Below are 24,533 nucleotides of genomic sequence, written 5' to 3'. Positions count from 1 at the left end.
GTGGGAGACTGTGAGTGTGTGTGTGTGTGTGGGAGATTGTGTGTGTTGGAGACTGTGTGTGTGTTGGAGACTGTGTGTGTGTGTGTGTGTGTTGGAGATTGTGTATGTGTGTTGGAGACTGTGTGTGTGTGTGTGTGTGTGGGAGATTGTGTGTGTTGGAGACTGTGTGTGTGTGTGTGTGTGTTGGAGATTGTGTATGTGTGTTGGAGACTGTGTGTGTGTGTGTGTGTGTGTGTGTGTGTGTGTTGGAGACTGTGTATGTGTGTGTTGGAGACTGTGTGTGTGTGTGTGTGTGTGTGTGTGTGTGTGTGTGTGTGTGTGTGTGTGTGTGTTGGAGACTATGTGTCTGAGTGTGTGTGTGTTGGAGATTGTGTGTGTGTGTCTGTTGGAGATTGTGTGTGTGTTGGAGATTTTGTGTGTGTGTGTGTGCGTGTGTTTGGGACTGTGTGTGTGTGTGGTGGAGACTGCGTGTGTGTTGGAGAATGTGTGTGTGTGTTGGAGACTGTGTGTGACTGTGTGTTGGAGACCGTGTGTGTGTGTGTGTGTGTGTGTGTGTGTGTGTGTGTGTGTGTGTGTGTGTGTGTGTGTGTGTTGGAGAGTCTCAACGTCAGTGAAGAGGCGACTCCGGGATGCTGGCCTTCTAGGCAGAGTTGCAAAGAAAAAGCCATATCTCAGACTGGCCAATAAAAATAGAAGATTAAGATGGGAAAAAGAACACAGACACTGGACAGAGGAACTCTGCCGAGAAGGCCAGCATCCTGGAGTCGCCTCTTCACTGTTGACGTTGAGACTGGTGTTTTGTGGGTACTATTTAATGAAGCTGCCAGTTGAGGACTTGTGATGCATCTGTTTCTCAAACTAGACACTAATGTACTTGTCCTCTTGCTCAGTTGTGCACCGGGGCCTCCCACTCTTTCTATTCTGGTTAGAGCCAGTTTGCGCTGTTCTGTGAAGGGAGTAGTACACGGCATTGTATAAGATCTTCAGTTTCTGGGCAATTTCTAGCATGGAATAGCCTTCATTTCTCAGAACAAGAATAGACTGACAAGTTTCAGTTTCTGGTCATTTTGAGCTTGTAACAGAACCCACAAATGCTGATGCTCCAGATACTCAACTAGTCTAAAGAAGGCCAGTTTTATTGCTTCTTTAATCAGAACAATAGTTTTCAGCTGTGCTAACATCATTGTGAAAGGGTTTTCTAATGATCAATTAGCCTTTTAAAATGATAAACTTGGATTCGCTAACACAACGTGCCATTGGAACGTGATGGCTGATAATGGTTGCTGATAATGGGCCTCTGTAGGCCTATGTAGATATTCCATAAAAAAGTGACCCCAAACTTTTGAACGGAAGTATATATATATATATATATATATATATATATATATATATATATATATATATATATATATATATATATATATATATATATATATATATATATATATATGTGTGTGTGTGTGTGTGTGTGTGTGTGTGTGTGTGTGTGTGTGCATGCGCGGGTGTGTGCGCGTTACAAATTTATAGATCAGATGGAGGAAGGAGAAAAAGATTGTTAATTTCCGCAGGTCTTTTAGACTAAATCATTTAACTGCACTTGGACAACTCTGCTGTCTCAAAACTTTGCTAAGATGAACACAGCCAGAATGAAAGAAGAGTTCTGATGCTGTTCAACAGAACATCTATTCCTGCCTGGGCAATGTTGAACATTTTGTATCAGACCAACAGTGTTCCCATCTCCATGAGGGTAACAGGGATCTGGTTCTCGGCACAGTGAAAGCCGAGCTTGCTGCCAGGTATCTGAAACAGGCGTGGTGCCAAGCTATCACTACCTCCCTGTGATGCAGTGACAAACAATACTGTAATGACAGCACAGCCATTCATTTGATACCACATCGCAGTAGCCTGGATGCTGTAAACAGTTACAGAGGGAGCATACACAGGGTGTCCATCTCAAATGGCACCCTATTCCCTATAGAGTGCACTACATTAGACCAGGGCCCATAGGGAGTAGTGCACTAATAGGGGAAGTGGGATGCACACATGGACAAAGGCCTCCCTGACAATGAGGCTAGTCAGGCCATGCTCTTAACCAATCAGGAGGTTCCTGGGTTAATGGATACCTGTGATTAGTCACTGAGCACGGGAAAATCCCATTCACAGCTTATCAAAAACCAAAACGCATAGCACCAAGCGAGTCATCAATTAACTGCCGAATGCCTCGTCATCCTTATTGCCCTGTACCTTGTACAAGCGGTCATTAAGACTACAATGTTTCCCCTGCATTTCCATATCAGCCCGTTTAACAGCAGTTATCAGATTGGCGACCATGCTTCGGTTGAGTGGCTTGATTAGGCTGAACAGGCCAAGCCACCAGCGAGAAGCTCGGCAGTCATTGGCTCTGGGTTTACATAGTCTCTGTTGTTGTGCGACTGTCTTTATTTACCCCGGGTGACAGAGGGGCCGATACACAGCGGTGGTGGTGGAGAAGGCAGCGAGCTGTGTGGCCGATACACAGCGGTGGTGGTGGTGGAGGCAGCGAGCTGTGTGGCCGATACACAGCGGTGGTGGTGGAGAAGGCAGCAGGCTGTGTGGCCGATACACAGCGGTGGTGGTGGAGAAGGCAGCGAGCTGTGTGGCCGATACACAGCGGTGGTGCTGGAGAAGGCAGCGAGCTGTGTGGCTGATACACAGCGGTGGTGGTGGAGGAGGCAGTGAGCTGTGTGGCCGATCCACAGTGTGGTGGTGGAGAAGGCAGCGAGCTGTGTGGCCGATACACAGCGGTGGTGGTGGAGGAGGCAGTGAGCTGTGTGGCTGATACACAGTGTGGTGGTGGAGAAGGCAGCGAGCTGTGTGGCTGATACACAGCGGTGGTGGTGGTGGAGGCAGCGAGCTGTGTGGCTGATACACAGCGGTGGTGGTGGTGGAGGCAGCGAGCTGTGTGGCTGATACACAGCGGTGGTGGTGGAGAAGGCAGCGAGCTGTGTGGCCGATACACAGCGGTGGTGGTGGAGGAGGCAGCGAGCTGTGTGGCTGATATATTAACATCAAATCCCATTTCCTCCGAGTGGCCCAATATCTGCCTGTGTGAGTCAGCAGAGTGAGGCTGTAGGCACCATCAGGGAGGGCGAGAGAGAGCGCGATAACGCTGTGCCTTTCATCAGCCAGGGATACAGACGCTAATACAAACTCACACACGCTTATACAAACACATACTACACAGACTATTCCAAACACTCTCACACACTATGTAATAATAACATGTGTTGTATATAGTGCAGTTCAAGAGCCCAAAGACTGGATATTCACGTTTGTGTAAAACAAACACTCACATGCACTATAAGCGTGCACGCAAACACGCGGTGGCAAAACATTAATAAAACCAAAAGCTTACCTTGACTTTGAAGAGTTCCAGTGTTGGAAAAGCCATAACCAGCTAGCTAACATAGCATCCCTCTCTGTTTGAGCCAGGTGTTTGAGTAGGCTAAACTAGCTAGCTGCATTTGCTAGCTAAATGAAAGTAAAAACAAAAAATACAACCAAATATAGCTAGCTCTCTCGCTTCTCCATTTTGGAAGAAATTAATTTGTTAAACTGTTCAACTGTTGTCTTTTTGAGTAAACTACTCACCACATTTTATGCACTGCAGTGCTAGCTAGCTGTAGCTTATGCGTTCAGTACTAGATTCATTCTCTGATCCTTTGATTGGGTGGACAACATGTCAGTTCAAGCTGAAAGAGCTCTGATAGGCTGGAGGACGTCCTCTGGAAGTTGTCATAATTACTGTGTAAGTCTATGGAAGGGGGTGAAAACCATGAGCCTCCTAGGTTTTGTATTGAAGTCAATGTACCCAGAGCAAGACAGAAGCTAGCTGTCCTCCGGCTACACCCCGGTGCTTACCCTCAAGAGTTGCTGCTGAGGCTACTGTAGACCTTTACTGCAAAACAGTGTGTTTTTAATCAATACTTTGGTGATGTGAATATACAGTGCCTTCGGAAAGTATTCAGAGCCCTTTACTTTTTCCACATTTTGTTACATTACAGCCTTATTCTAAAATGGATTAAATAAAACAATTTCCTCAGCAACCTACACACAATACCCCATAATGACACATCAACATGTTTTTAGATAAAAAATGTTAACCTTATTTACATAAGTATTCCTTTGCTATGAGACTCGAAATTGAGCTCAGGTGCATCCTGTTTCCATTGATCATCTTTGAGATGCTTTTACAACTTGATTTGAGTCCACCTGCGGTAAAATAAATTGATTGTACATCATTTGGAAAGGCTCACACCAGTCTATATAAGGTCCCACAGTTGACAGTGCATGTCAGAGCAAAAACCAAGCCATGAGGTCGAAGGAAATGTCCGTAGAGCTCCGAGACAGGATTGTGTCGAGGCATAGATCTGGGGAAGGGTACCAAAACATTTATGCAGCATTGATGAGATGGCAGCTTCGCCCTTTGGAAACTGTGCAGTATTTAGTTTTTTTATGTATTATTTCTTACATTGTTAACCCAGAAAACCTTCAGTGTTATTATATACAGCCGGGAAGAACTATTGGATATCAGAGAGATGTCAACTTACCAAAACTACGACCAGGAATATAACTTTCCCAAAGCGGATCCTTTGTCTGCACCTCCCAGAGCATTTGAACCGATTCTAGAGGCCGACCCAAAACAACGCCGCCGGAGGAGAGGGTACCGGAGCGGTCTTCTAGTAAGGCTTCAAATGCGCGTACACCACCCTCCGCTTATGAGTATATTACTCACTAATGTCCAGTCCCTAGTTAACAAAGTCAACGAAATCAGGGCAAGAGTTGCTTTCCAAAGATATATCTGGGATTGTAACATATTCTGTCTCACGGAAACATGGCTAGCTGGGGGCATGCTGTCGGACTCCAAACAGCCAACGAGATTTTCAGTGCTTCGCGCCGACAGGAATAAACATCTCTCTGGTAAGGAGGAGGGCGGGGGTGTATGTTTCATGATAAACGACTCATGGTGTAATTGCAACAACATACAAGAACTCAAGTCCTTTTGTTCACTTGACCTAGAGTTCCTCACAATCAAATGCCGACCGTATTATCGCCAAAGGGAACTCTCCTCAGTTATCGTTACAGCCGTGTATATCCCCCTGCAAGCGCATACCAAGACAGCCATCAAGGAAATTCACTGGACTTTATGTAAACTGAAAACCATATATCCTGAGGCTGCATTTATTGTGGATGGGAATTTTAACAAAGCTAATTTGAGAACAAGGCTACCTAAATTCTATCAGCATATCGATTGCAGTACACGAGCGAGTAACACGCTCGACCATTACTACGCTAACTTCCGCACTGCATGCAAGGCCCTCCCCCGCCCTCCTTTTGGCAAAACAGATCATGACTCCATCTTTTGCTCCCCTGCTATCGGGAGAAACCAACAGGAAGCGCCCGTGGTTAGGTCTATCTAATGCTGGTCTGACCAATAAGACTCCACGCTTCAAGATTGCTTCGATCACATGGACTGGGATATGTTCCGGGTAGCCTCAGACAATAACATTGACGTATATGCTGACTCGGTGAGCAAGTTATATAAGGAAGTGTATAGGAGATGTTGTACCCACTGTGACTAATAAAACCTTCCCTAACCAGAAACCGTGGATTGATGGCAGCATTCATGCAAAACTGAAAGCACGTACCACCGCATTTAATCATGGCAAGACAACTGGAAACATGGCCGAATACAAACAGTGTAGTTATTCCCTCCGTAAGGCAATCAAACAAGCGAAGTGTCAGTATACTGTAGAGACAAAGTGGTGTCGCAATTCAACGGCTCAAACACGAGACGTATGTGGCAGGGTCTACAAAAACAAAACCAGCCCCGTCGCGGACAATGACGTCTTGCTTCCAGACAAATTAAACAACTTCTTTGCGCGCTTTGAGGACAATACAGTGCCACTGACGCAGCCCGCTACAAATGACTGTGGGCTCTCCTTCTCCATGGCCGACGTGAGTACACCATTTAAACATGTTAACCCTCGCAAGGCTGCCGGCCCAGATGCCGTCCCTAGCCGCATCCTCAGAGCATGCGCAGACCAGATGGCTGGTGTGTTTACGGACATATTCAATCAATCCCTATCCCAGTCTGCTGTTCCCACATGTCCCCACATGCTTCAAGATGGCCACCATTGTTCCTGTTCCCAAGAAAGCTAAGGTAACTGAACTAAATGACTATCGCCCCACAGCACTCACTTCTGTCATCACGAAGTGAGAGACTAGTCAAGGATCATTTGACCTCTACCTTACCTGACACCTTAGACCCACTTCAATTTGCTTACCACCCCAATAGGTCCACAGATGATGCAATCACCATCACACTGCACTATCCCATCTGGAATACCTATGTAAGAATGCTGTTCATTGACTACAGCTCAGCATTCAACCCCATAGTACCCTTCAAACTCATCATTAAGTTTGAGACCCTGGGTCTCGACCCCGCTCTGTGCAACTGGGTCCTGGACTTCCTGACTGGCCGTCCCCAGGTGGTGAAGGTAGGAAACAACATCTCCACTCTGCTGATCCTCAACACTGGGGCCCCACAAGGGTGCGTCCTCAGCCCCCTCCTGTACTCTCTGTTCACCCACGACTGCGTGGCCATGCACGCCCCCAACTCAATCATCAAGTTTGCAGACGATACAGGGAGCTGGTGAGGGCCCTCGGAGTGTGGTGTCAGGAAAATAACCTCTCACTCAATGTCAGCAAAACAAAAAAGATGATTGTGGACATCAGGAAACAGCAGAGACCACCCCCCTATCCACATCGACAGGACAGCAGTGGAGAAGGTGGAAAGTTTTAAGTTCCTCGGTGTACATATCACCGACAAACTGAAATGGTCCACGCACACAGACAGTGTGGTGAAAAAGGCGCAACAGCTCTTGTTCAACCTCAGGAGGCTGATTAAAATGTGGCTTGTCACTGAAAACCCCCACTAACTTTTACAGGTGCACAAATGAGAGCATCCTGTCAGGCTGTATCACCGCCTGGTACGGCAACTACAGCGCCCACAACCGCAGGGCTCTCCAGAGGGTGGTGCGGTCTGCACAACACATCACATCACCGGGGGCAAACTACCTGCCCTCCAGGACACCTACAGCACCCGATGTCACAGGAAAGCAAAACAGATAATCAAGGACAATAACCACCCGAGCCACTGCCTGTTCACACCGCTATCATCCAGAAGGCGAGGTCAGTACAGGTGCATCAAAGCTGGGGCCGAGAGACTGAAAAACAGCTTCTATCTCAAGGATATCAGACTGTTAAAAAGCCATCACTAACATAGAGAGGCAGCTGCCTACCTACAGACTTGATATCACTGGCCACTTTAATAAATGGAACACTAGTACACTTTAATAATGCCACTTTAAGTATGTTTACACATCTCGCATTACTCATCTCATGTATACTGTATCCTTCACTATCTATTCTTTACTATCTATTGCATCTTAGCCGCTCTGTCACTGCTCGTCCATATATCTTATACTTATATATTCTTATCCCATTCCTTTACTAGATTGTGTGTATTAGGTTTTATTGTGGAATTGTTAGATATTAGGTTTTGTTGTGGAATTGTTAGATATTACCTGTTAGATACTGCTGCACTGTCGAATCTAGAAGCATAAGCATTTCGCTACACTCGCAATAACATCTGCTAACCATGTGTATGTGACCAATAAAATTGGATTTGAAGTTCTTAAATGGAAGAAGTTTTGAACCACCAAGACTCTTCCTAGAGCTGGCTGCCCGGACAAACTGAGCAATCGGTGGAGAAGTGAGGTGACCAAGAACCCGATGGGCACTCTGACAGAGCTCTAGAGTTCCTCTGTGGAGATGGGCGAACCATCCAGAAGGACAACCATCTCTGCAGTACTCCACTAATTAGGCTTTTATGGTAGAGTTGCCAGATGGAAGCCACTCCTCAGTAAAATGCAAAGGACAGCCCACTTAGAGTTTACCAAAAGGCACCTAAAGACTCTCACCATGAGAAACAAGATTCTCTGGTCTGATGAAACCAAGATTAAACTCTTTGGCCTGAATGCCAAGTGTCACGTCTGGAGGAAACCTGGCACCATCCCTATGGTGAAGCACGGTGGTGGCAACAACATGCTGTGGGGATGTTTATCAGCGGTAGGGACTAGGAGGCTAGTCAGGATCGAGGCAAAGATGAATGGAGCAAAGTACAGAGATCCTTGATAACCTGCTCCAGAGCGCTCAGGGCCTCAAACTGGGTCAAAGGTTCACCTTCCAACAGAACAACGACCATAAGCGCACAGCGAAGACAATGCAAGAGTGGCTTCGGGACAAGTCTCCTGAATGCCGTTGAGTGGCCCAGCCAGAGCCCAGACTTGAACCCGATCGAACATCTCTGTAAAAACATGAAAATAACTGTGCAACAAAGCTCCCCATCCAACCTAACAGAGCTTGAGAGGATCTGCAGAGAAGAATGGGAGAAACTCCCCAAAAACAGGTGTGCCAAGCTTGTAGCTTCATACCCAAAAAGACTTGAGGCTGTAATCGCTGCCAAAGGTGCTTCAACAAACTACTGAGTAAAAGGGTCTGAATATTATTTTTTATAAATTAGGAAAAATCTCTAAAAACCTGTTTTTGCTTTGTCATTATGGGGTATTGTGTGTAGATTGATGAAGAAAAAAAATTATTTAATCAATTTTAGAATTAGACAAAATGAATAAGACCTAGAATAAGGCCTAACAAAATGTGGAATAGGTCAAGGGATCTGCATACTTACCAAAAGCACTGTATTTAGTGTAGTTTTATCTAAAAAGGATAACTTTAATGTTTCACCACTTAGTGAATTTCATAAAAATCTAAGGAGAATGGTCCTCCACTTCCTCCTCTGAGGAGCCTCCACTGACAGTGTACAAAACATTCGGAACACCTTCCTAATATTGAGTTGCACCCCCCTTTGCCCTGAGAACAGCCTCAATTCGTTGGGTCATGGACTCTGCAATGGGTCGAACGCGTTCCGCAGGGATGCTGGCCCATGTTGATGTCCTTTGGGTGGTGGACCATTCTTGATACGCACGGGAAAATGTTGAGCATAAAAAACACAGAGAACTGCAGTTCTTGCCAAAACAAAACCGGTGCGCCTGGCACCTACTACCATACCCCGTTCAAAAGGCACTTAAATCTTTGTCTTGCCCATTCACCGTCAGTTGTCTCAAGGTTTACAATCATTATTTTACCTCTCTCCTCCCCTTCATCTACACCGATTGAAGTGACATCAATAAGGGATCACAGCTTTCTTCTGATCAGTCTGTCATGGAAAGAGCAGGTGTTCCTAATGTTTTGTACACAGTGTTAAAACTATGACTAGAGAGAGTCTCAATGAATACAACAACGAGCTGCTGTTTTTATGAGTAAGTTTATGTATAAGTTCATATTCAGCACCAGGGCCATGCACAGACCTCCACTGGGACCTTCCCCCATGGACATTTATCCTGCCCCCACCCCCCAATGGACCCAATGGACATTTACCATTGATACATTTGTAAATATGTATATACTATTATTTGTATTCTTCTTCTTTAACCTCACACCCCCCACCACCCTGCTGCTCGCCCGATGGACATTCCCTCGGGGACATTCTACACCCCCCCCTAATTTACATTGTACAGACGCAACGCAAATTCGCGATCCTGCGTATTTGCGTCAAGTTTATAATGGCAAAGGTACATAAAGATGACGGAATTCAGAAACGATGCCATTGTTTTAGCACTATGCACAGAGTTTTAAAACTATGGCGCACCAACAAATCATCTTGGAGCTAAAATTGGGATCATGTATACTGTGGTAATGACAATACAAACCAAAAAAAAGCTACAGAAAGCAATGTACAATAAGTTGAACTTAGAAAACAAGGCTTTTGTGGTAAGTGCATGGGGGCCGCAAATGTTATAATCATCTGTTGTTGCGGGGCTGCACGACGCAACGACGCAGAATGGCCACGTTATGTAGCTAATTGTAGTAAATCAGGCTTTAATCATCAAGCCCTTAGTATCCTCCATCATCATCATCAGTCCCCACCTATTAAATTACATGATTCTTTATTGGAATTTTTGTTTTACTTAAGAAGCATGTGTAACCGATGTGAAATGGCTAGTTAGTTAGCGGTGGTGCGCGCTAATAGCGTTTCAATCAGTGACGTCACTCGCTCTGAGACTTGAAGTAGGGTTTCCCCTTGCGTTGTGGCGCGATGGGTAACGATGCTTCGTGGGTGTCGGCTGTTGATGTGTGCAAGGGTCCCTGGTTCGAGCCCGGGTTGGGGCGAAGAGAGGGACGGAACCTACACTGTTACACATGTACTTGGATGTATTTGATAGCTCAACTGTAAGTGCTGAGCCTCTTATTGAAGGCCACTGGAGTTAGCTGCATTAGCAACCCCCATGGTGGCCAGACCCCTTAGCCAAGCTCACTCAATACTGCTGGCCCCAAAACTAACTTTACAATTACTAGAAATGCAGCAGGACTCGTTTAAAATGGATTTTGATCTTAAGCCAGGGAATTCCAATGTGCGTGCGTATGCCTGTTTGTGTGACGGGGGATTCTTGTGTGTGAGTGTGTGTGCTCTGCAGTTGTGCATTCAATTTAGTAGCTAGTTAGTCATCTAGTTAAGTGGTTAGCTTCTTCCAAAATCAATCATTCGCTTAGTAACAGCAGAGAACCCCCTCCTGCATCAAGAGCCTTGCTGGCTAATATTTGTTTTGTGCGTGAAGCAAACTGTGAGTAGCATTTTTGAGTTACTTGTACAAAATGCATTCTCATCAGCATTTAGTTAGCATTCTCTTTTGGATTTTACATGTACTTGTTAGCATTGCTAACCTTCGGATACAGAGTATCAGTGGCGTTTAAAAACAGCCCCCTTGTGTTCACTGCCGGTATTACCGAATATCCCAGTATGGCACAAGGTCGGTATGAAGGTATGACAATCTGGATACCGCCCAAGCCTAGTGTTTGTGTGCGCCTGTCTGTGTGTGCGCCTGTCTGTGTATGCGTGTGTCTGTGTGTTTGTGCTGGTGTATGCAGCCTGGGTGGGGGGGTAAAATAAACATGTCATTTTCAGAGCATTTTCTTAATTGCGGAGACATCCTCCCACTCAATCAGTGTATTTAGGCCTGGTCCCCAGAAAGAGAAATTACTCTACCGGAAACTGTCGCTGGGGGTCCAGGGAACCTCAGTTGCAATTTCTGGCTCCTTCATATATGTGACACTGCGTGTATCGCCCCCCCCCATCCATCCATCCATCCATCCTGCCCCCCCCCCCCCCCCATCCATCCATCCATCCAGCCCCCCCCCATCCATCCATCCATCCATCCAGCCCCCCCCCCCCATCCATCCATCCATCCATCCAGCCCCCCCCCCATCCATCCATCCAGCCCACGCCCTCCCATTTAAAACAGTATTCTCAGAGGGCTCTCCAACAGAGAAGTGATGATTTGATGTGAGTATTCCGTCAACAGGCAGCCAGCTCAATACAAAACTCCCATTTGATCAAGATCTGCACTACACATTGTATGTATGTATAGGAAGAGTAACAATATTTACAGGAACAATATGGTTGTTTGAAAGAAAAACGGTCAATATTTATCAAAGAGGCTACCAGTGAAAAAACAGAGTTTTGGGAGTTGGATGTGTAGTTTACTGACAGTGTGACAAGATTTGCCCTGGGGAGGTATTTTGAAAGAGGTATTTTACTTAAAAACTAGGCCTACTCAACAACAAAATCATTCATCCACTTTTTTGATCTAATCAAAAGCTTAAGATAAATTGTTGAGTCTCATGCCAAATTCATATGTCTGATTACTACTTCAATACCCACAATCTCCTTCTCTCCCCCCCATTTGGAAAGTATAGAACTAGGGCGTGTTGTACTCTGGGATCCACAGGCATGGTTGATAACTGACCGGGAGAGTCAGAGCAGGAAGTGATGGATGGTGATGCGTCCTGATAACATGTTTTTCAGGAATCGGTGACGACCTGGAATCAGGTAAAATACCCTTTAAACCAGGGTAGGGTTGATTCGAATGGAAGTCAGTCAATTCAGGATGTCAACTGAACTTCCAATTCAATCATTGAAAAAAAGGGCACCAATGCTCAATGACTTCTCAATAAACTGAAAATGAGAAGCTATTTATATTACAATTATAATCGCTTAATAATTTCAATTGACCCCAACCCTGCTTCAAACACAGGAGACCTTTGCTTGGTGAGCCCTGCAGGCTGACCTGATCCTAGATGACTATAATAGGTGAACAGATGGTTCTGTCTGTACCTGTCCCCGACAGTCTGACAGGATTAGGGGGGGGGGGGGGGGGGGGTCAGAGTCCTCTCAGACCTCAGGTGACAAGAGATTTAGATGCAGTGTAAGGTGAAACGGAAGAGCGCGTGTGTGTGTGTGTGTGTGTGTGTGTGTGTGTGTGTGTGTGTGTGTGTGTATGTGTAGGGAGCTTCTGTCTTGACAGTGTGTTAACATGTGTCTCAATGTGTGTGTGTTGGTGTGTTTCTGAATGTGTGTGTGTGTCAATGTGTGGGTTTGTGTGTGAGAGAAGTGACAATTGTAAAAGAGAGTTTATGTATGTACATGGTGTGTGTGTGTGTGTGTGTGTGTTGGTTACCCACCTGACTGGCTGGGGTGCACCGTGCTGGCCTCCTTTCCCAGGCTGCCGTTCTCCTGCTGCGGTCCTAGGGTCTTCAGGATCACCTGGGTGGCACCTAGCCGCGGCAGCGTCACGTGCGTCAGGGGCGGCAGTGAGTTCTTCTTGGCGAACGCCTGGCTGGTTTCCCGCCGCTTGCGCAGGAAGCCGCCCTCCGGGAAGAGCACGATCCACTTCCTGTCGCGGCTGCGGTAGTACCGGTCCAGGTGGTCCTTTAGGTAGATCAGCTGCTTGTCCCGGTACGCTTTACCCTGCGGGGTAAACAGGAACACACAACAGGGGTGTCATGAGGGCGCTATCAGTTCTGTCTGCACAAGGGACAATGTTTAGATATACAGAAAATGTAAAGGATCCGCACACTAAAAGATTTTGCAAAAAGCTTCCGCTTTAATTTGTTTTATTCTTTATTACTGTGGTAGTGTACTGTACACAGAGGGAAAACATTTCAAGACGCATCACAGCAGAAAACTAAAATCTTATTGGACAAGTCCAGGTAGTCTCTGCGTGTTTCAAATCTTTTATTCCGTTTGGTGCCTAATGAACAAGTCACAACACAGTTTAGAGGGCACACTACAGTATCAGTGTAACACTCAGCCAAGCTACATTGAAATAAATGGACAGCGAGGTTCATATGAGCCGTGGTTACATTAGCAGTAGGAGCATTAGCAGTAGAGATAACACTAGCAGGGTTTGTGGATTGATTGCCAGTTAGGCCAGGTTCAGAGGCAGTTTTTTAAAAATGTATTTTATCCGTTATTTTACCAGGTAAGTTGACTGAGAACACGTTCGCATTTACAGCAACAACCTGGGGAATAGTTTCAGGGGAGAGGAGATGAATGAGCCAATTGGAAACTGGGGATTATTAGGTGGCCATGATTGTATGAGGGCCAGATTGGGAATTTAGCCAGGACACCGGGGTTAACACCCCTACTCTTACGATAAGTGCCATGGGATCTTTAATGACCTCAGAGAGTCAGGACACCCGTTTAACGTCCCATCCGAAAGACTGCACCCTACACAGGGCAATGTCCCATATCACTGCCCTGGGGCATTGGGATATTTTTTATTTTAGACCAGAGGAAAGAGTGCCTCCTACTAGCCCTCCAACACCACTTCCAGCAGAATCTGGTCTCCCATCCAGGGTCTGACCAGGACCAACCCTGCTTAGCTTCAGAAGCAAGCCAGTAGTGAGATGCAGGGTGGTATGCTGCTGGCCAAATTTAACAGGCATCAACACACTGAGGCTGGATTCATGTGCCAGTATTGGGTTTCTGTATCTGTGGGATTAGTACATGTGGTATGTTATACAATACAGTTATACATGTTGGTCAAGTTATGTATGTTATGGCATTTGTAGTGTCGGCATGTGCCTTCATGTTCGCCTCAATTTCTCAACATGTAGCAATCTAAACCCCAAAACTTCTTACACAACCTTAAAAAATACTTTTGGACAGCTGAAGCAAGCAGACAATTTTTCCTTCAGGACAATTACCTTTTCTAGTTTGCATGTGTCGGCATCTGCCTTCATATTTGTATGAGAGAATGTAAGTCCAAGTAGAGCTCCAGGTACTTGGTACAATATGCAGTAACATCATTCTAGAACACTGGCTACCATGTTATGTGTGTGTCAGCATTCATGCTAGTGTGAGTGCCATGTGGAGCAGTCCAAGTAAAGAGCATAGTATGTAGTAATACATCATACCAGAGCCATATATTTCCATAAGATCTAAATATATGGCTCTGCATCATACTGTCTAGTGTTGTGTTATGTATGTTGTGCAATTTGTCTTTTCATGCTTGTGTGCGTGCGATGCATGCCAGTCCGGTCAGTCCAGCCTAAGTAAAGAGCGTGGTGCCAACAGTGCAGATGTTCAGTGTGTGAGGGAGTGTGAGGTATTTGGAGGGAGGAATGCGAGCCACGTGACAGGAAGGCCAGAGGAGATTGGAGCTGCTGGGCCAGCATGCAACTGGCACTGTAACTGAATCAGCGCTCTCTCCCTCTCTACAGCACCAGTCCTCCTGTCCGTCCGTCTGTCTGTGTCCACCTCTCCCCGTCGGTCTGTCTGTCTGCTCTCCCAGTCTGTTAAGGCCTCATGATACGATCACAATACTTAGGTGCCGATACGATAAGTATAGCGATTCTCACATTTCTATATGTATTGAGATTCAATACTGATATTTAATGTTCCAAACATATTGCTCACTATATGTCTGCTGCAGAAAGACAAGAGATGGCATGATACCATTTGTTTTGGTCAGTCATGGAAATAAGTGCTGAAAACATGTTGGCTTTATTTAAAAAGAAGATGGAGAACAAGCTATAGGTTGAAAATATCCGTTTTGGCACATTTACTTTGTTATTTTTACAACTCAATACTTGGGAGTCAAAGTATCGATATAATATCATCCAAAATATTATTGCGATATATGTAACTATCCATTCCCCCCCATCACTACTGTCAGTCTGTCCCCGTCCATCTGTCTGCCTGCCTCTCTGTCTTCTCTCTCCGTCTGTCGGTTTGTCCCCCAGGCAGAACACTGCTCTCTGTTCTGTTGTCTTCCAGCTGCTCCCACACTGCAGGCTGGGTCACTCCAGGCCAGGGGGCTAGACTACTGTACAGTACCTCAACACTGCTCTACTGTCCACTGGGCCTGCCTGGCTGTTCCCTGTTAGGAGGTGGAGGCTGTAGCCGTTTCCTGCCTGGCTGTTCCCTGTTAGGAGGTGGAGGCTGAAGCCGTTTCCTGCCTGGCTATTCCCTGTTAGGAGGTGGAGGCTGTAGCCGTTTCCTGCCTGGCTGTTCAATGTTAGGAGGTGGAGGCTGTGGCCATTTCCTGCCTGGCTGTTCTCTGTTAGGAGGTGGAGGCTGTAGCCGTTTCCTGCCTGGCTGTTCCCTGTTAGAAGAGGAGGCTGTAGCCGTTTCCTTCCTGCTGCGCTGATATACTGCTCAGTTGGAGCGCATGGATAATGTGTGTGTGTGTGTGTGGTAGGTAATAAAGTATATGTGTGTGTAAGTAGGTAAAGTGTGTGTGGTAGGTAAAAGTGTATGTGTGTGGTAGGTTAGCATTTTATTACCTATGGGACAAATACAAACATTGGTGAAAATATAAAACACATTTTTAGGCATTTTCAGATTTTTTTTGAATAGATAGAGACGATGACAGTGTGGAAAGATGGATAGAGGTTGTCAGAGTGCAGAAGGCCAGATTCAAACCTATGCCGACACTGTAGATGTGTGTGCCGGATGCTGTGGCATTAGTCTGGCTGATCTAGCGGAAGGCCACATAAAACGATATCTGATCACAAGAGCAGTTAGGTAGTTATCAGCCATCAGGTGACGGCCGAGCAAAAGCCAGCCAGATAGATAGAGGTCTCCGAGAGTCTGTCTCACCTGTCTGATGAAGAAGTCCCCGTGGATTAGAGACACCAGGCCGAAGTTAGTGTACTTGAATACATGGTCCATCAACCACATCATCTTCCTCACCACCTAAAGGACAGAACGGAACAGACTGTGGTCACACACTCTATAGCCATAAGTCTGGACACACACACACTCTACGTAGCCAGAGATGAGTCTGTGCGCACACACACAATCTATATAGTCTAATTGATTTCCAAGATGGCGTAGCAGTCAGACGTCTTTGTCTTTGTCCTGTCGTGTCCCTTGTATATCTTTTTACATCTTTTTCTTAGCATATCTTTTCAAAATATTTTCCTAAACCTCAACTTCTAAATACTCTCCTGCAACCCGCCTCACCCAATGTGCTGTGGATCTGTTTTTTATTTTTCTAAAGTATTTCTATTTACTTCGGATCTGGAATCCCTCAACTGAAGCTAGCCAGCTAACTACCTACCAGCTATCAGTCAGCAAACCATTGCTAGCGGTCATCAGCTAACCTTTAGCTCAGAAAGCTCTCGCCAGTTTGAAAAACGTGACTCAAACCAGAGCATAACAGACCTATTATTATTTTATATATTTTCCCCCCCATATCCCCGGATTCCTACCGCAAACTCTGAACATTTTCATCTGGATCTTCGCAACTAGCTAACCGCAATCCCGGGTGACTACTCCTGGCGAGCGTTTCAATCCTGGAGCAAGCACCAATTAGCCTGAAGCTAGCTCGGCCAGGGCTCCTGTGCTACCACCGAAGCCCACTTCTGGGCTACAATATCCGGACCCCTTCTACTGCCAGTACGGAGCACGGAACCCCGCCGATCCTCTACGACTGGAATACCGACATAATCTGCCCGAGGATTCCAACAGGCCCCTCAGGTGCGACGTCCTCTGAAGGCCCATTCTGCTAACCGGCCTGCTAGCTATCTAGAGCTACTTGGGACCCTACTAATTCCACGACTGGTCTATCGACGTCACCGCACGAAGAGGCAAAAACAGACTTATCCCCATCGCGACGTCCCCCAAAGGCTGCTAAATGCTAGCTTGCCGGCACCCAGTCAGTTAAATGCTAGCTTGCCAGCCCCGGTCTGCTAATTGCTAGCTTGTTTAGCCCCGGCCTGCTAACTGTATGAATCGCCGTGTCCCCAGTCAGCCCAACCAATCACTGGACCCATATGTTCACTTGCCTATGCATGCCTCTCTCTAATATCAATACGCCTCGTCCATTACTGTCCTGGCTAGTGATTGTCTTATTTCACTGTAGAGCCTCTAGCCCTGCTCAATATGCCTTAACCAACCATGTTGTTCCACCTCCTACATATGCGATGACATCACCTGGTTTAAACATCTCTAGAGATTATATCTCTCATCATTACTCAATACCTAGGTTTACCTCCAATGTACTCACATCCTACCTTACCTTTGTCTGTACACTATGCCTTGAATCTATGCTATCATGCCAATAAACCTGCTCCTTTTACTCTCTGTTCCAAACGTGCTAGACGGCCAGTTCGTATAGCCTTTAGCCGTACCCTTATCCTACTTCTCCTCTGTTCCTCTGGTGATGTGGAGGTTAATCCAGGCCCTGTAGTGCCTAGCTCCACTCCCATTCCCCAGGTGCTCTCATTTGTTGACTTCTGTAACCGTAAAAGCCTTGGTTTCATGCATGTTAATATTAGAAGCCTCCTCCCTAAGTTTGTTTTACTCACAGCTTTAGCACACTCTGCCAACCCGGATGTCTTAGCTGTGTCTGAATCCTGGTTTAGGAAAACCACCAAAAACCCTGAAATCTCCATCGCTAACAATAACATTTTCCGCCAAGATAGAACTGCCAAAGGGGGCGGTGTTGCAATCTACTGCAAAGATAGCCTGCTGAGTTCTGTATTACTATCCAAGTCTGTACCCAAACAATTCGAGCTTCTACTTCTAAAAATTCACCTTTCAAGAAACAAGTCTCTCACTGTTGCCGCTTGCTATAGACCTCCCTCTGCCCCCAGCTGTGCCCTCGATACCATATGTGAATTGATTGCCCCCCATCTATCTTCTGAGCTCGTGCTACTAAGTGACCTAAACTGGGACATGCTTAACACCCCGGCCATCCTACAATCTAAGCTTGAGGCCCTCAATCTGACACAAATTATCAATGAACCTACCAGGTACAACCCCAAATCCGTAAACACGGGCACCCTCATGGATATCATCCTAACTAACTCGCCCCACAAATACACCTCTGCTGTTTTCAATCAAGATCTCAGCGATCACTGCCTCATTGCCTGCATCCGTAATGGGTCTGCGACCAAACGACCACCCCTCATCACTGTCAAACGCTCCCTAAAACACTTCTGCGAGCAGGCCTTTCTAATTGACCTGGCCGGGGTATCCTGGAATGACATTGACCTCATCCCGTCAGTAGATGATGCCTGGATATTCTTTAAAAGTGCCTTCCTTACCATCTAAAATAAGCATGCCCCACTCAAAAAATGTAGAACTAGGAATAGATATAGTCCTTGGTTCACTCCAGACCTGTCTGCCCTTGACCAGCACAAAAACATCCTGTGGCGTTCTGCATTAGCATCGAATAGCCCCCGTGATAAGCAACTTTTCAGGGAAGTTAGGAACAAATATAGACAGGCTAGCTTTTTCAAACAGACATTTGCATCCTGTAGTACTAACTCTAAAAAGTTCTGGGACACTGTAAAGTCCATGGAGAATAAGAGCACCTCCTCCCAGCTGCCCACTGCTCTGAGGCTAGTAAACACTTTTACCACTGATAAATCCACTATAATTGAGAATTTCAATAAGCATTTCTCTACGGCTGGCCATGCTTTCCACCTGGCTACCCCTACCCCGGTCAACTGCCCGGCACCCTCCACAGCAACCCACCAAAGCCCCCACTATTTCTCCTTCACCCAAATCCAGATAGCTGATGTTCTGAAAGAGCTGCAAAATCTGGACCCACACAAATCAGCCGAGCTAGACAATCTGGACCCTCTCTTTCTAAAATTATCTGCCGAAATTGTTGCAATCCCTATTACTAGCCTGTTCAACCTCTTTCGTATCGTCTGAGATTCCCAAAGATTGGAAAGCTGCCGCGGTCACCCCCCTCTTCAAAGGGGGTGACACTCTAGACCCAAACTGCTACAGACCTATATCTATCCTACCCTGTCTTTCTAAGGTCTTCGAAAGCCAAGTTAACAAACAGATTACCGACCATTTCGAATCCCACCGTACCTTCTCCACTATGCAATCTGGTTTCAGAGCTGGTCATGGGTGCACCTCAGCCACGCTCAAGGTCCTAAACAACATAACCGCCATCGATAAGAGACATTACTGTGCAGCCGTATTCATCGACCTGGCCAAGGCCTTCGACTCTGTCAATCACCACATTATTATTGGCAGACTCGACAGCCTTGGTTTGTCAAATGATTGCCTCGCCTAGTTTACCAACTACTTCTCTGATAGAGTTAATTGTGTCAAATCGGAGGGCCTGTTGTCCGGACCTCTGGCAGTCTCTATGGGTGTGCCACAGGGTTCAAGTCTCGGGCCGACTCTCTTCTCTGTATACATCAATGATGTTGCTCTTGCTTCTGGTGATTCTCTGATCCACCTCTATGCAGACACCATTCTGTAAACTTCAGGCCCCTCTTTGGACACTGTGTTAACTAACCTCCAGACGAGCTTCAATGCCATACAACTCTCCTTCCGTAGCCTCCAACTGCTCTTAAACGCAGGTAAAACTAAATGCATGCAATTCAATCGATCACTGCCCGCACCTGCTTGCCCGTCCAGCATCACTACTCTGGACGGCTCTGACTTTGAATACATGGACAACTACAAATACCTGGGTGTCTGGTTAGACTATAAACTCTCCTTCCAGACTCACATTAAGCATCTCCAATCAAAAATGAAATCTAGAATTGGCTTCCTATATCGCAACAAAGCATCCTTCACTCATGCTACCAAACACTCCCTCGTAAAACTGACCATCCTTCCGATCCTCGACTTCGGTGATGTCATCTATAAAATAGCCTCCAACACTCTACTCAACAAACTGGATGGAGTCTATCACAGTGCCATCCGTTTTGTCACCAAAGCCCCATACACCTGTACCTGTACGCTCTCGTTGGTTGGCCCTCGCTTCATACTTCATACTCGTCGCCAAACCCACCGGCTACAGGTTATCTACAAGTCTCTGCTAGGTAAAGCACCGCCTTATCTCAGCTCACTGGTCACCATAGCAGCACCCACTCGTAGCATGCGCTCCAGCAGGTATACCTCACTGGTCACCCCCAAAGCCAATTCCTCCTTTGGCCGCCTTTCCTTCCAGTTATCTGCTGCCAATGACTGGAACGAACTGCAAAAATCACTGAAGCTGGAGACTCATATTTCCCTCACTAGCTTTAAGCACCAGCTGTCAGAGCAGCTCACAGATCACTGCACCTGTACATAGCCCATCTGTAAACAGCCCATCTACCTACCTCATCCCCATACTGTATTTATTTATCTATCTTTCTCCTTTGCACTCCAGTATCTCTACTTGCACATTCATCTTCTGCACATCTACCATTTCAGTGTTTAATTGCTATATTGTAATTACTTCGCCACCATGGCCTATTTATTGCCTTAACTTACCTCATTTGCACTCACATTGTGTTTTCTTTTGTTCTACTGTATTATTGACTGTATGTTTTGTTTATTCCATGTGTAACTCTGTGTTGTTGTATGTGTCGAATTGCTACGCTTTATCTTGGCCAGGTCGCAGTTGCAAATGAGAACTTGTTCTCAACTAGCCTACCTGGTTAAATAAAGGTGAAATAAAATCATAGGTATGAAGGCAGTCTACGTAACCCTAGATCCCCCTGATCAGCTTTGGCACATTCCGGCATTTTGTCCACTTCCTTCTTTCAGCACTAAGAGGATAACTGGGCTGAGGAAGCACGTGATGAAGTGGATCATGCCATCATGTTGGTGCACCACATCTTAAAACAGGCCCCGCTCTCCACCTCCTACCGCCAGCCCACGTAGAAAAACCCTAACCCTCAAAACCGTCACAATTCACCCCCTCTTCATTCCCCAAACCAAGAGCTCATCCATATGATGGCAGTGGGCTGCGTGTGAGGTTGGCAGTCGTCCTCAACAAAGAACTGTACTATCCTGGAGGGAGGACAGGAGCACCAGCCCCCTCAGTCCCCACTGGCTCTACCCACCACAGAAGGGGTGTATCAGTAAGGCAGCCCTGTGATGTTACACAGTGTGACGTCTGCCTGGCCTGGCTTGGCCTGCAGAAACCACAGGCATTTCCAGGCAGCTCTATCACATTCATCTTTAAGTTGTACTGATAGAAATGTAGTTTATTAGATGTAGGCTAGTTTATTAGCCTAGGTCCCATACTGCACAGTAAGAATCCCACTCTTATTAGTGTCATGTTGGGGTTGCCAATGAATGAACACAGAGTTGTTGGCAACAATAACAAACCAACTGGATCACCAGGCTGGAGGTTCATAGAAACCTGGGGTGAAACAACTTTTTCAAATAAAATGTTATTCATTGCATGCTTGGTAAACAACAGGTGTAGACTAACAGTGAAATGCTAACTTACGGATCTTTCCCAACAATGCAGAGAAAGAAAATATAGAAATAATAGAAAAGTAAAACGCGTAATAATACATTCACAATGAGTAACGATAACTTGGCTATTTACATGGGGTACCAGTACTGAGTCGATGTGCAGGGGTGCAGGGGTATGAGATAATTGAGGTAGATATGTACAATGCATTCGGAAAGTATTCAAACACCTTCACCTTTTCCACACTGTTACGTTACAGCCTTATTCTAAAATGGATTCAATACTTCCCCCCCCTCAAATCTACACACAGTACCCCATAATGACACAGCAAAAACAAGTTTATGTAAATGTTTATAAATGTATTAAAAATAAAAAAATTAACAGAAATATCACATTTACATAAGTATTCAGACCCTTTACTCAGTACTTTGTTGAAGCACCTTTGCCTGCGATTACAGCCTAGTGTCTTCTTGGGGATGACACTACAAGCTTGGCACATGTATTTGGTGGAGTTTCTCGCATTCTTCTCTACAGATCCTCTCAAGTGCTGTCAGGTTGGATGGGGAGCGTTGCTGCACTGCTATTTTCAGGTCTCTCCAGAGATGTTCGATCGGGTTCAAGTCCGGGCTCTGGCTGGGCCACTCAACGACATTCAGAGACTTGTCCCGAAGCCACTCCTGCATTGTCTTGGCTGTGTGCTTAGGATTGTTGTCCAATTGTGCTCTGGGGCAGGTTTTCATCAAGGATCTCCATTTTGGTCCATTCATCTTTCCCTCGATGTCGACAAGTCTCCCAGTCCCTTCCGCTGAAAAACATCCCTACAGCATGCTGCTGCCACCACCATGCTTCACCATAGGAATGGTATTGGCCAGGTGATGAGCGGTGCCTGGTTTCCTCCAGGTGAGACGCTTGGCATTCAGGCCAAAGAGTTCAATCTTGGTTTCATCAGATCAGAGAACCTTGTTTCTCATAGTCATAGTCCTTTAGGTGCCTTTTGGCAAACTCCAAGCGGGATATCAAGTGCCTTTTACTGAGGAGTGGCTTCCGTCTGGCCCCGCTACCATAAAGGCCTGATTGGTAGAGTGCTGCAAGGAAGGTTGTCCTTCTGAAAAGTTCTCCCATCTCTACAGAGGAATTCTGGAGCTCTGTCAGAGTGACCATCGGTTTCTTGGTCACCTCCCTGACCAAGGCCCTTCTCCACCGATTGCGCAGTTTGGCTGGGTGGCCAGCTCTAGGAAGAGTCTTGGTGATTCCAATTTCTTCCATTTAAGAATGATGGAGCCCACTCTGTTCTTGGGGACCTTCAATGCTGCAGAATTTCTTAGGTACCCTTCCCCAGATCTGTGCCTTGACACAATCTCAGAGCTCAACAGAGAATTCCTTCGACCTCATATGCACTGTCAACTATGGGACCTTATATAGACAGCTGTGTGCCTTTCCAAATCATGTTCAATCAATTGAATTTACCACAGGTGGACTCCAATCAAGTCCTAGAAACATCTCAAGGATGATCAATGGAAACAGGACGCACCTGAGCTCAATTTCAAGTCTCATAGCAAAGGGTCTGAATACGTACACTACCATTGAAAGGTTTGGGGTCACTTCAAAATGTCCTTGTTTAAAAAAAAAAAAGTCCATTCAAATAACATCAAATTGATTCGAAATACAGTGTAGACATTGTTAATGTTGTAAACGACCATTGTAGCTGGAAACAGCAGATTTTTTATGGAATATCTACATAGGCCTACAGAGGCCCATTATCAGCAACCATCACGTTCCAATGGCACGTTGTGTTAGAGAATCCAAGTTTATTATTTTAAAGGCTAATTTATCATTAGAAAACCCTTTTGCAATAATGTTAGCACAGCTGAAAACTGTGGTTCTGATTAAAAAAGCAATAAAACTGGCCTTCTTTAGACTAGTTGAGTATCTGGAGCATCAGCATTTGTGGGTTCATTTACAGGCTCAAAAGGGCCAGAAACAAAGACCTTTCTTCTGAAACTCGTCAGTCTATTCTTGTTCTGAGAAATGAAGGCTATTCCATGCAATAAATTGCCAAGAAAGTGAAGATCTCGTACAACGCTGTGTACTACTCCCTTCACAGAACAGCGCAAACTGGCTCTAACCAAAATAGAAAGAGTGGGAGGCCCCGGTGCACAACTGAGCAAGAGGACAAGTACATTAGTGTCTAGTTTGAGAAAGACACCTCACAAGTCCTCAACTGGCAGCTTCATTAAATAGTACCCGCAAAACACCAGTCTCAACGTCATCCAGTGAAGAGGCGACTCCGGGATGCTGGCCTTCTCGGCAGAGTTCCTGTGTCTGTGTTCCTTTGCCCCTTTTAATATTTTATTTTTATTGGCCAGTCTGAGATATAAAGGTTCCCTTTATAGCGCACTACTTTTGACCAGGGCCCATAGGGAATCCAATAGGGCTCTGGTCAGAAGTAGTGCACTATATAGGGAACAAGGTGCTATTTGGGACGCTGTCAGTGAGTTTGGGACAGAGCCACTGGCTGAGGGCTGAGGGACTGGGTTCTTGCATCCCATCACAAGACGTGCCAATCATTTCAGGTTAAACTGGAGGGAGGCTGAGAATCAGATACTTGCTGGCTAGCCAGAGTACAGTATCAGCCAGCAGCACTTCGAGTAGAGCTGTTACAGTCAATATGTAGATGTGTGTGTGTGAGTGAATGTGCGGATGACCCTGTGTGTGTGTGTGTGTGTCATTTCTCAGAATCTCTACGTACCAGGAAGCCTAAAAGAACAGGCGGTGAGTGCATATTCATGAGCTCGCCTTGACTAACAGCTCTTTGAAACACCTTTGTGGTCATTGCCAGGTGACAAGGTAAGCAATGGG

The 24,533-nt window shown here is 46.0% G+C and overlaps 1 protein-coding gene across 1 annotated transcript in view; it reads right to left on the bottom strand.

Moving 5' to 3' along the window:
- lpgat1 (lysophosphatidylglycerol acyltransferase 1) overlaps positions 1 to 24,533 on the bottom strand; it is a 95,100-nt gene that overhangs the window by 20,183 nt on the left and 50,384 nt on the right. Inside the window, exons 4-5 of the mRNA XM_029734131.1 lie at positions 16,106 to 16,201; positions 12,682 to 12,967 (exon numbers count right to left, since the gene is read on the bottom strand). Coding sequence (XP_029589991.1) covers positions 12,682 to 12,967; positions 16,106 to 16,201 — 382 coding nt within the window. The remainder of the gene's footprint in view (positions 1 to 12,681; positions 12,968 to 16,105; positions 16,202 to 24,533) is intronic.

This window comes from Salmo trutta, chromosome 35 (assembly GCF_901001165.1).
Source record: "Salmo trutta chromosome 35, fSalTru1.1, whole genome shotgun sequence".
Taxonomy (NCBI): Eukaryota; Metazoa; Chordata; class Actinopteri; order Salmoniformes; family Salmonidae; genus Salmo; species Salmo trutta.
Note: the sequence above shows the minus strand (reverse complement) of the source record. Positions and strands in the feature narration are given on the sequence as shown.